This window comes from Anastrepha ludens, chromosome 4 (genome assembly GCF_028408465.1).
Source record: "Anastrepha ludens isolate Willacy chromosome 4, idAnaLude1.1, whole genome shotgun sequence".
In the NCBI taxonomy this organism is placed as follows: Eukaryota; Metazoa; Arthropoda; class Insecta; order Diptera; family Tephritidae; genus Anastrepha; species Anastrepha ludens.
In genome coordinates, this window is record NC_071500.1 from 50,780,738 (window position 1) to 50,798,052 (window position 17,315).

At 35.5% G+C, this 17,315-nt stretch overlaps 1 protein-coding gene across 2 annotated transcripts in view; it reads left to right on the forward strand.

Annotated features, from left to right (window-relative positions):
* The window catches only part of LOC128862263 (LIM/homeobox protein Awh), a 95,306-nt gene extending 86,564 nt beyond the window's left edge, over positions 1–8,742 (forward strand). For both annotated transcript variants that reach the window (XM_054100795.1, XM_054100797.1), the window contains exons 5-6: positions 4,213–4,338; positions 7,149–8,742. In XM_054100795.1, coding sequence (XP_053956770.1) covers positions 4,213–4,338; positions 7,149–7,210 — 188 coding nt within the window. In that variant the 3' untranslated portion in view covers positions 7,211–8,742. The remainder of the gene's footprint in view (positions 1–4,212; positions 4,339–7,148) is intronic.
* Positions 8,743–17,315: the final 8,573 nt, after the last annotated feature.

The following is a 17,315-nucleotide window of genomic DNA, read 5'->3' on the forward strand; positions in this document are numbered from 1 at the left end:
TTCTTTTGGTATTTTATGTACTTCTATGTCTTTTGAAATTTGGCTTGCTGTTAGTCGTGGATTAGACTTCACAAGAATAGTTATGATGCGTTCTTCTCTTTCCGTCAGTTTTTTTGGAGGCCCTGAACGAGGCTTAGACTCCAAACAATTCGTTTGCTTGAAGTTGTTTATCACTCTTTGGACCGAGGAGTATTGCCTCCCAACAATTTTCGCGATTTCACGATAGCTCTTACTATTTTGCCACAAACTTATAATGATTTTCCTTTTACCAATATCTATTTCTTTTCGCCTTTGGTCCATAGTAACAAAAAATGTATTTCTAATATCAATTTTACCCTCTTTAGATTTGTTCTTAACCGCGTCAACTACATGAATAATTTAAAATTAAATTTAACGTAATTGCCATGCAAACAATCGTCACTATTCGAAATGAACGCACACTTTTTCTGCTCAGCCTATTTAAGTAACTGTACTACAATCCCGTTATCTGAACACGACGCAGCTCAAACTCCAAAAAAGTTTGTTCATACCCTCTACGAATAATTTTCTTGGAAATAAGTGAAAAGAAATAACTGAGAGTTTTAAGATAAACACGTTAAATTATTTTAATACTTTATAACACTGGGTGAACGCAGACTTTTTCTACCATGTGTATACATATGTATGAAAACAACAATGTATTTAAGGTATTTAATTGGATAAGGATTAATGTTGTACCCATTTGTTGAAATCGCTTCGAAAATAAGCTATTAGTTGTCGTAAAAAGTAAATGACAAAAAATCATGATGCAAAGAATAATGAGATGGCGCCCATCGTGGTCCCGTTACTTTGCGCTCAGCGAATTTGACAACTAGTTACGTGATTTTAGCTCCAGTATGGCCAGATTACCATTTTCGTAACTCGATTTATCATTTTTTTTTTTTTGTTATTTTTATTATTTTGTGTCTCGGAGTTTTAGTTCTTTCTTCATGACATTTTTCTAGTTGTTCTATATTAATTAAAATGTCATGTTTATAATTTTGTAAAATATACATTTTTTAATAATTATTTAAACAATTCACACAGTTTTATTTAGCTTTACTTTTTTTTAACATCTGGTGGCATTGCCCGCGAGTGCAGGTGTTGTTGGTGTTCTTCTGCTTTCGGCAGTCAAATCTCTCTCTCGCTACTGCAGTGTTGCCTAGCTTTGGATATAAAAACGCATTAAAATGCCTATTCAAAGAAAATAAACCAACAAATTTTTATTGAATCACTTAAAGAACTTTGTATGCGAGACAAATTGTCTTTAAAATGTGCGTTTTTTTAAATAAATGTGTCAAGCTTATGTACAATTTAATTTATGAGGTTTTTTTAAGCGAGACTCTTTTGTTAAGGGAACGACTTTTTTGCTATATTTGAAGTTATGTAATTAACTAGATAAGGTACTCTCTTTGTAAAAATGTCAGTATGGTTTCTTTAGTATTTTCTGGTATTTTGTTGTTTATTTTTACAATGAATATAACTCTTAATGCCCTATGTCTCACTAAGGATTGATGACCGGAAGAAACGATTACACCTCTATGGTTTTAATTCGCATTCAATAAATATTCAAACGATTTTTAAAATGTGTAAAAAGGCTTTCAATCTTAAGAAGAGTTGAGAGAGGGGCATTTAATATTTTTGCATAACCTTAAATGGAGCCAAAAATTAAATTTGCACTTTCAAATTATCAAATTTTATAAGAGTAAAAAAATTTTCATTAGCACTAAAGTCTTCTCAGAAATCTGGTCACATTGCCAATGATTGCGGTTATTGTTGATGTTTATGAATATTCGTTTCTTCTTTGAAATGTGCGTTAATAAGAAGAAACGGTAACAAACGTTTTAGTGAATATTTACGCAAAAATAAGATAATTCGTGAAAGTGTACTCGTATAAGTGAAAAATAAGAAAACATGAAATGTGCAGTGAAAAATTGTGCTAGTAAGAACCTCAATAAAGCATACATACATATGTTTATAATATTTCATTAAATTAAAGTTAAATGTTTTAAAATATCTATAGGAATAGTAACTGAGCACCGATCCACGGACTGAGTACACTGCCTCCGCCATCCATCCAGTGGCACCATCCGTTCAAGGCACTTCTCCTGGCGCAACTCCATCAGCACTATTAAAATCCACATTCACACATTGTTCAATCTTATCAGCGGCTGTGCAACAATATTAGACACTATAAAATGTGCAGATCCACGACTTGGTTGAACAATTTAATATGAATTGCAAAATATTTAAGATTTTCCCCACCATTTTTTTCAAAATACTAAATTTTATAAGAATCAACTAATTTTCATTAGCACTAAAACCTTCTCAGAGTGACCTTTTATAACATTCTTTCTTTAATAATACAGTTTTTTTTAACTTACAGTTTCGGTAGCTTTAAATTAAACGCAAAAAGAAACAAACACGAAACTTCAAAATTTTCGCATTTTCGGTATAAAAAAGCACTAAATTTATTGCGAAGAGCAAATGGTTGGCAATACTGCACAACTCAGCAAACGTGACGTCACGTACGCACTGATGGGCGCAATCTTATTTCTATCATTCTTGACAAAAAATGTTATTGTATGGAATTGATAGCAAACTAAACGCGCTCCGAATCAATAAAAACTGTATTTTACAATAATTATGTGCGATTTACTAATATAGAACCTGAAAATAGCGTTTTATTTCGCTGTAAAATTGTATGTACATATAATTACATGGAATTCAGTACATACATAGATACATATGTACATATGTCCGAAATGAAATAATGCGAGCGATTCGTAAATACATACATACATACGTCACCATACGATGTAATTCAACATTAATGAGGTGTGGTGAGATTATCGCTTAACGCCTGTTGCTTCATTCGGTTGACAGCGAACACACACACAAACAGCTTTTTTGGAAAAAGAGCTGCTTTTGTTTAAACAATGTTGGTTAAATAACAAATAAATCAATTTTTTTTTTTTGATGCAGAACGAAATAAATATTTCAAAGTTAAACTTCAAGAAAGTTTCATTTTAATTGGTTGATTCGTTTATGATTTATGGCCGTGAAAACAAAAAAATTATGTTTTTTTGCCACATTTTGACCGATTGCCCGTCCCCTTTATATATTTCTTCACATTATATATGTAGATATAAACCTTCCTCTTCAATCAATCTATCTTTAAAAAAACCGCATCAAAATTCGTTGCGTAGTTTTAAAGATTTAAGCGTATAAGAAGACATAGGGACAGAAAAAGCGACTTTGTTTTATAATACATATGTAGTGATATAACTGGCACTTATACCCTTTTTTGGATGTTTGGCCGAGCTCCTCCAGCTTTTGTGAGGGATCTACAGTTTAAGCTCACTCCGAACGCCAGATATGATGAGCTTTTACATGACCTAATACTCTCTATTAGAACAACTTTCTATGATTTGGTATTTGATGCACGGATATTCGAACTTTCGCATTTCCGAATCGTAGTCACGCACCAACCATTCGGCTACGATGGCCGCCATTATGCCATGGAAAATGTGGTATATCCTTTACTACACGTAATGCAATTTTTTGCTAGGGGACATGGTAATGCTCCCTTTTAGAAGACTTGCCAATATCTCGAAATCTACTCGTATATATAACTTCGATTGCAAACAATCCAAGTGGACTCTCCTTTCAATGAAATACGCGTAGAAACTTTGCAATATCGGTAAAAGGGTTCGTACACAAACTTATGCCGAAATATGCTCTAATAATGTGACACCTACTTTTGGATCGAATGACGGACGAATGAGTTGAAAAAAGTACTTCAGACATTTGACATCAAACTGACATCAAAAAAGCAACCCCATACCTCTAAGAGTATTTCTACCATAAAGAAATTTTTCATGAAAACCGACTGTTATTCGAAGGTGGCAAGAGATTTCATATTCTCATTTATAGGCAAATATTATGAAGCACATCCCAAATTGAGAAAGCAGCTCGATTTCCACTTTTACTAAATAATATATTGCAGGATTTTGTACACGTTTTTATATGTAGCTTTGCCTCAATTCATTATTTGTAATATACTTTACTAGTACTTTAGTGCACGTAACAACTCATTTGACTATAGTCTTGAAATTGCTTATTTCATAAATAACTTTCACTGTATACATTAAAACTAAAAAATTTCAAATATTTTCTATTACTCACCTGCAGTGCGTGAACCCGAAGGAAGCTCATTTGCCCGCCATATTAACCTGCAGTTAACGTATTCATTTCAGAATAACGCCCAGAATCCCATGCACTTGAATGGCAACTCAAAGGGATTATATCCAACGCATGGTGAGTTACTATAGAGAATTTGAATGAATTTGTTAATTTTGTCAAGTTACTTGTACTCAATTATATGTAAACTTAGATTAGATTGTCTAAGGATAAAATGGATACAAAGAACGCAGACGAGCAAACCCGTCTATCATGAGGACAGTGTCAAGTTAATCGTACTAAGTCTTTAGCAAAATAAGGCTACCTCAAGTAATTTTTTCTGATTGCATGACTCCAAAGCAAAGAAAACCTGCCAAGCTATATTTTTCCTTATGGTCTTAATACTATAACACGAAATCATACTCATTTTTGGGCGATGCTGCTCTGGAAATCTCGATGTCAAAAACTTCCCACCAAACTAACGGAAATCGTCAAATCCGCCTCTCACGTGGGAATTTCTTCCAATTCGTATGAAAAACAAAAACCGTTTGAAACCACTCAATGGTCTTGGAAAAAAAGAAATCTCGATATATGGGTGCAAAAAGCCTCATTAACCACATTTCCGTTTGCGAATTGTTACTTACTTATTTAACGAATGATGATTGGAAATAAGAAGAGAATCGCTTACGACAAGCGAACCGAAAATAGTCGTCCTTGAATGGCGTAAGCGGAAAGCAAGCCAGCATTGACTGTCAGGGAGGTTTTGCTGTATATGAAGAGGGATTGATAGAGAATCATCTATTAGCAGAGGCTCGTCTACAGTTCAATTTTAAATTCGAAAGATTACTGTTACCTGTTGCACTGTGTGAAGGAAGCAGTCGCCCAGGTGCAGTCAATTATGGACAAGATGAGAGGAATCGTATTCCATATGTTTTCTTGCCGTAGGGTGTACTAATTAGCTGTTCTTATATGTAGTGCTGAGCCGCCCCGCCATAACTAATATGTATTTTTTTTCGATGCTACACAAGGATTGAGTGTTATGGACTTAAAGTTAAAGATAGACTTCTGCTTTATTTAAAGGTGCGGCTATTAAATAATGGCCCTGCCGCTGTAAAACTGTTAATTGTTATTTTATTTACTTAGTGTCGCTTCTCTCCACAATGATTCATTCGTATCTTCTACTATTTCAAGCAGTGCTGAAAATCGTCTTCTGTTTGCTCCTTCAGGACAGTTGCAGTTCCTCTCTCACAGCTTTAACAGATTTGGTGCACATTTTATCTTATGAAACAGATAGAAGTCCAGTAATGCAGGATAACGCAACTATTCTACCGGTAGAAACCGCTTTACAAACAATGAGTTTATTGGCAAACTTTTTGTGTGTTAAAATTGTTACGTAAAATTTTACACACGCGTTCTTCTGTGGACTCAACCTACAAATATTTAACCAACGCGTCGGCCAGATCGAGCCAGAATACCATTGTATTTCCGTTTTTGGCATGGATGGACGTGAATAACCTTCGACGTCCTCTAGGCTATTTTAAAAACGCTTAAGCCAATTAAAACTAAATTAAGGGTTTCAGATGCAGCGTTTCCAAATTTCAAGCGAAATTAAACAACAATTCGTTACTCTATAATTTTTTGGAAACAAAACAGAATTCTGCGAACAAAGGCTGTACTAATTGGCTTACTGTTGGTATTGTATTTAAAAGAAAAATCTTAAAGCCGTTCTTCTCCACAATCACGCAAATCCTTTAATCGAACTCGTTATGACATCGACTGCATCTTAGAGCCATCTCTGAGGTCCGCATTGTTTTTTTCCAGGTTTTATAGGCGGTCCGTGATCAATAAGCATACCGATTTCATAGCTTGTGGCCATATCTTTTTACAAGATATGCCACATTTAAGATAGCTAAAGTAATCTAGTAATCTGACGTACCTAACGAAATGATACTTCTAAATATTCCGCATAAATACCGTCACCTACAATTCCTACCTCCTTAGACTCATCTGCCTATACAAATGTGTTTCTGATCTCCTAACTACTCCCAGTCTCTTTTCACTCATGTCTTGCGATCAGTCGCACGATTTGAGAGATAATTGTCGGCTTGCATAGGAAGATCAATGTATGTATTTGTATTACATATATGTTAGCATAGGACATCATTTGATGTTGGATCCCCATGGTGGGTATTGAATCTGGGGCCTACCTACCTACTGGTAAAAACGTACACACCAATTCCGATATAGCGGCTGTCTTAGAGAGATGAATAAATGTTTTAAAAATATACATAGATTTATGGAAAGATTGTTTCAATTTATATAACTGGTATAATTTGACCCAAAATTATAAATTTGATTAGCCCAAGCTTTTGAAATTTAAATTTTTTCCACCAAGGTTGAATAACATTTTACTCAGCAAATAAATTAGATATGGAATTTTCGCTGAGCGCCCGTCGTAGCCGAATGGGTTGGTGCGAGACTACGATCCGGATATACACAGGTTTGCTTCTCCGTATATGAGGCAGAAAATGTTAGAAAAAGTTTTTTTCTAATAGCGGACGCTCCTCAGCAGGCAATGGCAAACCTCCGAGTGTATTTCTGCCATAAAAAATATCCCCATAAAGAAACAGCTGCCGTTCCGAAACAACTTAAAACTGTAGATTCCTTAATTCGTGCAACAACATCAAGAAGCACACCACAAATAGGAGGAACAGCCCACTAAAAGGTGTAAGCGTCAATTATATACTTTATATACATAATTTTGGTTGAAATTCAAGACCTTTCACGATTGTATTAATAAAATAAGTTGATCGAATTTCGCCAAAAACTATGTTCAAAATTAAAAATAAAAAACACTTGGCATAATTTATACACCTTTTTTAAAAAATGTTAATAAAGCTTCTTTAAATTTCTAATTCAGCGCCTTTTTTATTTTTGTCTCATTTCAGAGTCTTCCATGGATGAGCTCTCACAGGACTCCAGCGTACATTGCATGCAAAGTGAAGTGTGACTGGGGCATTTGAACCACCATTGAAGCGGACCCATGTCTACATATATTGGTGGAATCGGAAGCACACACACACATGCGCATACTTGACGTACACAGGGCAATATTTGTGTATAAAAACCCCACGCAGTGGAAACTAAAACCCAGTAAAGATAAAAACAAATTTAACGGAAAAAAACGTCCTACCCTAGTCAAAATTATAAAACAAACTGTAATCAAATTAACTACACATTTGTGCATACATACATATGTGCCCGTGAGTGCAAAAGGAAAACGTCCAAAAATGTTAAATTTTACAAGAAATTGGTAAGCAAAGCGAACACCTAAATTGCCCTAAACTTATCTCGAAACGCAATCCGAAATAATTTTCCTGCAGAGGTGTTAGTGAAAAAAATTTTATGATTTTTTTTTGTAATTAGAACACTGCACTTCTTTAAAAAATATATATAAAACGCTTAGATAACAAGACAGTATACAAATTACAAGAGCAACTCAAATCAATTATAATTTTAGGCTTAGAAAAAATTCTTCATAATAACAGCTAAAAAAATTATAATAACACTTAAAAGTAAACTGCACGTAAACAATTCAACTGAATGCTTTTGGTACCCATCAAAATATCTACTCTCAAAGTGTAGTAGTCCATGCGCATGCGCCGGGCAGCGGCTGCATTTATTTCAAAAATTAGCTAAGTTCAACACTCCTTTAATGACTTAAGATTTTATTAGAATTTACGTTAAATCAATTTTAGTTGTTAAGTTTAGCAAAACAAGCAATTCAGCCCACAAAGATTGCATATATACATACATTCATATATGTATTGGTAAAAGCATGTGTACATATACAAAATTTATATATGTATGCCCCTGTATATAAGATTCTGCTCGCACCTAAAACACATTTTCATTAAAAAAATTACACACACACGGACACATTCCTTACCTGGGTAAATTTAAGTTTGTACATAAATACAAAGATGCGCTATTTTTTTGCGTAATACTGGCTAATTTTTTTTCGCTTCTAAGTGTAAATTTTAATTTTTCTCAGCATTCGGACTTATCCTGAATTCCAATATTCCCATAAATTGCAAAAAAACTTGGGAACATATTTTGCCACATTATTCTGCTTTTGCATTGAAATTTTTGGCACCGATTTAATCGTATGGAGCTCACGATAAGGCCGATTTTCTTTTTAAATCTCATATGTGTCCATAGGTATATGTACGTACTTCATTCGTAACCTCTTCACTAAGCCAACCTATTATTGTATGTATAAATATGTACAGGCGTATGTACGCGTGTATCAACCTTCACTTCTTATCGCCTTTTAAATAAACTACCATAAGCTATTGTAAAATATTTAACTAAACACATACATACATATTTATGTGAACTAATTATAATATAAAAATTGTTATTGTTTATTTCTTGTTTTTTAAATTTGTAAACAAATAAAAATGCTCTAAATTATATTTCAGTTATACTGCATAAAAAAGTATCCAATATGTATTAGAAATATGAAATGTAAATAGAATATACTTGCCAACATTAAAACTAAAATGAACTTAAACAAATTGTAACGAATCTAAAATCTAGTTAACACAAATTATGAAAAAAATGAAATAACGAAAAAAATATTAAAACAATTTTTAAATGAAATATTGAAATATGCCTTGTTTTATTTCGAAAAATCATTACTTTGCTGCGCTCCAACTCTTACAAATCAATAGTTTCGAGGTAGTCTATAACGTAGTGTGTTTATGAACGCATATAATATTAACGCTTTGGGGACGTGCGTCGGCATTTAGCCGCTCAAATTAGTGCGTAGCGACGTCTGTCGTTCTGAGCGAAAAGGTACGCATAGGTATAGTAAAGGAGTCACGTTTTCATTCAAAGGCATTAGGAGCCATTAGCAAAGAAGTTTTATCTTCTTAATAATGTAAACTTACGATGTGAGACGACGGTAGAGTCAGAACGAATTTCAATTCTTCGATTCAGTGTTTCAGGGTATCTGCCAGAGGAACCATTTTATATTTTATCCTACGCCCGATGGCTAAGCGATCTAGAGAATATATGATACCACACAATGCCGAAACATAAAACGTATATATACCTAAATGCAACCAAACTTCTTTTTGTTGTTGTTTTTTTTTTTTCAATTTGTTTGTTTATAATTATTTTGTATTTCATGAAAAAAAAATTCTTAGTTTTTATAAAGTTCAACGGACTTTCGTAGAACGAGTTATCTTTTGCCTCAAAATAGGTCTCTTCATTGCAAAATTTCGTACCGGCGAACATTCTTTTTAGGTCTGCGAACAGCCAGTAGTCACTGGGAGCCAACTCTGGTGGCCAAATACGGTGGGTGTGGGAGGAATTCGATGTTTAATTCATGTAGTTTTGTCATTGTTTTGATTGGCTTGTGACTCGGTGCGTTGTCTTGATGAAACAAAACAGTAAACAAACGTGGCACCCACTTTGAACAGAGCTTTCTCATAGTTAAACGCTCATGCAATATAAAGCCAACACGTTCTTTTGATTTGTTTACAATGTCAGCTTTACTTTTCGATCATTGAAAACGATTCTGTGGATTTTTTTTTTCGATGTTTTCTGGTGTTAGCGCCTCATTTGGACGTCCAGTGCGGTGTGCGTCGGTGTCTCACTCACTCTTAACACAATAACTCACGAACTAATGAATAAAATATCATAAAATTTTAACTGCTATATTTCTAAGGGTGCTACTAACTGGAAAAGGGGTGAATGCAATGAAACTAGTGTCATTTATGTGTTAGGTGAATACGAAGTGAATATGATTTATTGATAGAAAATAATTAGTAATTTTAATAATTTTAAACTTGTAGAATGTTTATTTAAGTTTGTATATGCGAATATGGTGATAATTACCACCAAGTAATATAACATTTCGAAATACTAGTGCGGCAAATAGTGCTGAATTGTCAGTAGATCACAACCTTATCAGCAAGCTTCGTTTAGCAGAAAGGCATCCAAATATTGACTTTGGAATACCTTTCTTTCGCTCTAATCAATTTCCGGGCTTCGGGATATTTTGTATTAAATTTTTCTTTTAATGATTGCGGTCCTACAGAACGATAAGGATTTAGAAGTTATAGTTCCAACGGAAATATCCAGTCATGCAGGAGCAGGGATCGAGAACTGTAGTTATTTTCAATATTTCAAGTCAAAAAGGCAGTCGAAAAGAATTTACTTATTTAACATTTGTATATATTTAGTAATGGGATGCTTAATGAATTGGAGTTTAAAATTTTACCTCTATTTTTTTCTGTCAGATATAGCTGAATATTATTTCATAACAGTACATAAGGTTTTAATAAAAAAAGCTACTAAAAGCTACCCCATTTTATCCTTTTAACTTTTATATTTTATTGAAACCTAAATTCTATCCACCGTGATTTTTTCTTATATGACTAACACAAACCCAGTTTTGGCCAGTTTGTAAACAAACCGCTGTCAACTCACTTAATATCAGCTGATTCCTTCATGTTGTGGATATATTTTTATTCTCTACATTGTGTTAGATTCCTACATTTCTTTTTGGTGCAGCATTTGACCATAAATTGCATGCCAGAGGAGAAGTCCGATTCACATGCACCTGTTGTCTTCAAACGGATGGATACCTACGGTAAGTGCAGTCATTCTGGTGATGAACAGAACTGCTTCTGCGCCATGCGTCAGGACGAGCATGTTGAGAACCTTATAAAGTCAACAGAGGAGTAGTAAACTTCAGCCTTCACGGTTTAAGGTGGTGGTCTAGAATTTTCAAAAAAATCAATTTTTTTTTAATATTTCGAAAGTATAGACCTTTAACTGTCAGACCTACACTGTCAAATTTTTTGAAGGATATTCCCTATATTTTCGATTCTATAGCCGTTTTAGCAGGTAGAGTCAGATTCGTCACGCGGCGGCATCAATGGAAAATATCCACACTAAAACATTTAAACTCAATTATCTCAAAACTGCTTTTTCGGCCTGGTGGTGTCAAAAAAAAAACTATTTAACCGTCTGCAAATTCAAAACCGCGCCATTTTGACAATTCTTTTTTTAATCTATTTAGTATGGGACATAGCTACAGTCATACTAATTAGTAATTTTTTTAGGGTTTGTATTTCATAGAAGAGCCATAATAAACAACAATTTTTCGTTTTTAAAATTATTAAAATTAAAATTTCTTTTTTCTTTTTTTGTATGTAAAAGAAGTTCAATAAAAAGCCTAAAGAATTTAAATATCGTTTTTCAATTTTTTTTATTGCAAAAAAAATCTTGAAAATACCCTAAATTTTCTAGCTCTAGACCACCAAATCCTTAAGGCTTTGCTTGCCAATCGAATTAGCAAGATGCAGCAGTAGTGAATAGAACGATGCTGTACCATATTCCGTCACCATTTAATCCTCGGACACATTATCTAAAGGCGCATCACCCACCAAAGTATTCACGACGTACTCTGTTGTTTTTTTCAAGTAAATGGCTGCAAATGGCTACACAAATTCTAAAGAGTGCACTGCCCTTCAACAAAATCAACCGATTAGCACATCCAATTCATTTCTTTCGCTACCATCGTTATTGGACATTTTTTGATCACTCTGAGTTAGGGAGTGGCCAAAAAATGCCAGTTTGGAGTTAAACTCTTCTGCCGCTAATATTTCGTCTTTACAAGTAATTATTGCATGCTGGTCCACAGGCTCTTTTAGCTCATATAAGTCTGCCTTTAAACTACATATGTCGTATCTGATAGGCAAATGCATTATATGTTGCCACTGTAAGCCAAGCCTACATAATGGTAATTTTCAAGAAAGAAACTCACGTGATTTCTCTGCCATAAAGGAATCAAAATTACTAAAAAAAACTTAATACGACGAGAGAAACATTCTTGACGGGAAAAAATATTATTTAGATCGGATGAAAACCACGCCCGCTTCTTATATGTTAAGACTAAATTTGCGTCCGTTTCCGTAAAAATTAACCGCCAGCCGAAATTAAATTTCATTATAATTTGCACGGGTGTGTATAAATATATGAAGTTTGCTCCGAACCGAATTTACTTATTTGATTACTATTATCAATCAAATTAATGAATTGAGTTGCGACATTTGTAAGCCAATTGGCCCTAAAAGACAAGTTTCGTGCATCGCTCGCTTCGTTGGCATTTGAAATACAAGTCAGCTCATTTCCGGTCAAATATATGTACATACATACACGTACACACTATATTTTTTTTTATTAAGTCATCATCACTATTCAACAAAAACAATAACAATAAATACCACAGCCATTGTACTGCACCCATTAAATATCGCAGACTTGGTGTCTTCTTTACCAGTTTACAAAAGTTGCAGTATTAAACAAAAGTATCTCTTAAATTGCAAGTCATGCGGATGAATTCTAATTCACTCAACAACAAGCGGAAATTTTCAACCACGAGACCTGCACTCACAACGGCAAGCAACAGCAACAGTGGAGGTCGGTATTTATTTTATTTTAATTGAATTATAAGCCTAGATTATGCGAAGATTTCCTGCTGTCTGCTCAACGGCGTGGCTATGAAAAGCAAAGTGCATCTGTGAACGTTACATGCTCATATACATACATATGTATATGTGAAATATAGAAGTGGTGAGAAGGAGCAGAGTACAAAGACAAACTACCTCGACGCTTGACGATCATGTCTGTTGTGCCAAGTGATTTTCAACAACTGCAACTATATGAAGTCGACAACTGCGGCAACATGTCGAGGCATAAATATGTGCATACATAAATGCGTACAAACTTACATACACTCTTTATAACATAAAGGAAATACGTTTCCATGTTGTGTAAAAAATGGTAAAAAAGCAACAATACATAAGTATTGGGTAGATGGGCATTCTGGATGTTTGGGAATCAATTTGTGAATAAACAACACAATCGCACAATCATCAACTTCAATATTATTGATCATTGATCATTGCGCGCAACAACGCAGACGAGTACGACTGCCGGGACAGTCAACGGATTGCAATACCTGTATACGGGGTGTATAGCAGAAACAGCAATGGTGACTCTGGTGAGTGGTGACGCATTTAATACCCTGCATAACTTATGTAATTTTACCAGTTATGTCTTGCGTTTTTAACGTAAACTTTTATATAAACAAAAAATAATAATTATATCAATAAGTCGCTGTTGCTGTTTCCATCCTCTTCCTACCTCTCAACCAATTAGTTGATGCAGTTCTGGTGTTCTGGTCTGGTGTTAAAGAAGAAATTGGGCCAGTTTTTAAGGACCTCTTCGTTATCGATGGTAACGCCCTTCATATGGTTTTACAGAGAACGGAAAAGATGGATACCGGTCGGTGCAAGGTTCGAAGAATGTGGCACATGCTGAGGGACCTCCCATTCTAGCTCTTAGAGTGCCCGGCGCTGTCGTGAATGAGTATGGTTTGACCATGTGGATCAGGTCTTTTTAGTCGAATAACCTCATTCACTCGGTGGCGCTGGGCAACGTAGAGCTCCTTATTGACAGTGACATTCTTTTCAAGTATTTCCCAGTGCACCATGCCCTCCCAGTCTCACCAAACACATATCATGACCTTCTATGATGAAGATCCGGCTTGACTCTCGGCTTTGGCATGTCTCCTGGAACCACCCACTCCTTTCTTTGCTTCATATAGATGTATAGGCACCATTTTTCCGCTCCAGTGTCGATTCGGTACAAAAAGCGTGGTTTATGACCGCGGGTTGCTCGATAGCGGGTGAGATGCTGAGAAACAATTTGAAAGCGACTTTCTTTGTTTTTTTTTTCATTGAGCTCGTGAGGTACCCAGGCTCCCATTTTTTCGGTAAATGCCATTGAATGGAGGTGTTTGAAAATCGTTTTATTATCGCAGTTTATTTTTTTCGCCGTCAATTCATTACTGTTTTGGCTACCATTTTCCTTCAAAAGTGATTTGAGACGTTCTTCAACGAATTCAGAAGGCGAGAAAAAACTCGCAGAAAAAAGTTCCGTTGTTTTTCTTCTGTTCGTCTAATCATAAATTATAATCAAGCTCGTGGCAAATTTCGTTATAATGGAGTGGGGAGCTAGGGAAAATCGCATTGCAGTGATTGCATTTCATAAGTTCGGTAAAATGGCAAGCGAAATGTACGAACTGCTGAAAATTTTAATATTACGATAATTGTTGTTTACCGCACGATCAATCTTTATTCCCAAAAGACAAATAGATAAAGATGTGGTCGTCCTCGCGTGTTTCGAACCAGTGCAGCCATAAAAGCCGTTCGAGAAAGAACTCACAGAAATCCCCTTAGAAAGCAGAAAATCATGTCCAGAGAAAGGAATTTATCGACCAGATCCATGTCAAGACTAATTAGATATGATCTTCACTGGCGACCACTTCGGAAGAAAATTTAAAGTTTTTTTTTTTTATTACTCACATGACTAAACAAAACTAACATCATTAAAAAAAGGTATTATAATTTCACATCTAATAACGAACTTAACTTAAAACAGAACCTATAGCAGCAATAAGTACCTATGTTGATCTGGAGGTGCTCTATATTTTCTCACCCTTTTAATTAAATCAGTTGCACTTAGAAGTATCAGACATATGTAAGCCTAGTTCTTCCTATACATATGTATATATAAGGGCATATGTATTTATTATCATGAAACTTGGGAATATTGTAGAGTCCTTAACTATTGCAATGGAAAAATTGTATCAACCATATTATAGTTACTTTCTAGAAAATATCTTTTAAATAATATGTCGAGAAAGGTATAAATAAAGTGCGCAGCAGATAAGTAGCGATATCCATGTCGCTGTGCTACCTCTCGCTACATCGCGTGACACGTTGCATGCGTTGCAACCGTGTCGGACAGGACATGCGCTTGATATCATCTGGTGTTTAACCAAGCGAGCAGCCAGCTTGGCTGGCTGGCTGGATGGCTGACCGACCACTTACTTGTGCAGCTTCACCTGACCGTAAATACCAACAAATGAAATTGTTACTTATTGCAGCATCGCTTAGGCCAGCACATTCAAACATTTCCATCAAAATGAATGGCACCCAACATATTTACTACAATATATTAAGTTTTTTTGTGACTTACGTAAAAATGGTATTGCTTTATTGTTGCTTTGCTTCTAGTGAGTGGATATAACACAGGTCCGTATAGGTAAGTCTTGTAAGCATTTAGGTAGACTTAGAGAGGTGGTATTAAGCCCAAAGCTGCTAATAAAGAGATCGCTGGTGATAGAAAAGCAGCAATTACTATAAAGCCGACAAGAAATGCAAGTTTACCAAGGGTTTTTGGGCGGCCGACGGCAAAATTAATTTGCTTTCTAATCAAATACTTCCGAGCTGAGATCGACGCTATAGATAAAGTAGCTGGTTAGGTTAAGTGGCTGCCCTACCATGGGGCACACTTGGACAAATATTCAATATTCATCCGTTGTGATAAGATAAAGTAGCAAGAGCTGTAAGAATAATGGACTTACCTCCGGCAAATCTTACCATTTTTGTTAATAGTCAAGCAGTGATCAAGGCACTGGCCTCAACTGAGGTCGCTCTCGCTTATCCAATAACACAACACCACACTTTGTTGGACCCCAGCCACTCTGGAGTAGAGGGAAATGGAAGAGCGGAGGAGTGTGCAAGGAAAGGCTTTGATCTGGACCTTCAGCGAGGGGTAGAGCGTCTTCTAAACGAATCATACACTGCGACTGACTTGAGCGTAATCACGGAAACCAATAGAAGGTGGCCTCTGACTACGAACTGTCGGTTCTCCTTGGTACCCTTGGCGCTCTTAAGAGGATAAAACGTCTGCTTCGATTCAACAGATGAACTTCCAGCGTTCTCATAGGTGTTATAACGGGTCATTGCACTATTGGCGCCCTAACCAGTAGAATGGGTGTACCTCACAATGACTACTGCAGGAGCTATGAAGATGATGAAGAAATTGAGCTGGTACAACACCTCCTCTGTGAATGTACTGCACTTCAAAAAAGGCGTGTTAAATATCTTGCCGATTATTTCTTTAAATACATGGGAAATTTGCAAAATATCTCACTGAAGGGACTAGTTACTTTCTTAAAATGATCTGAGTGGTTTAAGAAACTTAGTTAGGGGATGGAAATTAAATGTAGGTATCAAAATAGGCCTTAGGACGACCGAGTGTCATGTCTTAGACAAGCAACCTAGCTAGCCTAATCGAATTAAGACTCAAAATTCGCTCCACAGCATATTTTCCTACCATTTGAGACCACCAGATTTGCGACCATATTCAAGCCTGCACAGCAATATCTGAAAGTGGAGGCGTATTTGAGGGAAGAATTAACACAAAGCCTCGTAGCACCGAGAAAGCTCTGAAATGACGGTCATGTAAGTGATAATCGATCATATGTATGTAGGCGGATGTCGTCTGGAGCAAGTTTTTTTCTGCTGACGGAGATTAGGTTAGATAATTTTCAATTGTGATATGAGTTCCTTCCTTTTATCAAGACGCACGCATGTGTAAAAACTTTTGCGTATTTATCCACAAGCTTTATTTTCAATTCAATATGCCGGATTTCCATCAATGTCACTGTTTATTCACAGAGCTTAGGTAATATAGAAGACTTTGCCATTTCTGATTTCACAAGTTTATTTAATATTTGCTCATCGTTGTTGCTTCAATTTTGGTTCTTTTTTTTCTATTTCATTCTTATTTCCCCCATTTCTTAACCATGTGGACACGTAACGTTTCATTGCATTTCAAAAATATTGATTTAAACGCGTCCGTATACAAATTTGCACCGCACCGCTCAACTTTTTTTAAACCTCTGCAGTACGCATACCTACATACATACATACCAATATTCCGAGCTTATACAAACATCAACAAATCGTCATCATTAATAATCGCCAGCAAAGCATGACAATATTCTCACTTGCACCATCAGTCAGAATTGTTAGTTTATCAACGGAAAATGCCCAGCACCGCACTAACTTTTTTGCTGCATACAAACCATATAGTATGTATGTACTCTATGTTTATTTAGATCGCAAATAATTCTTCTTCCAGTTAATGTTGCCACGATAATTGATCTTGCCACATTATTA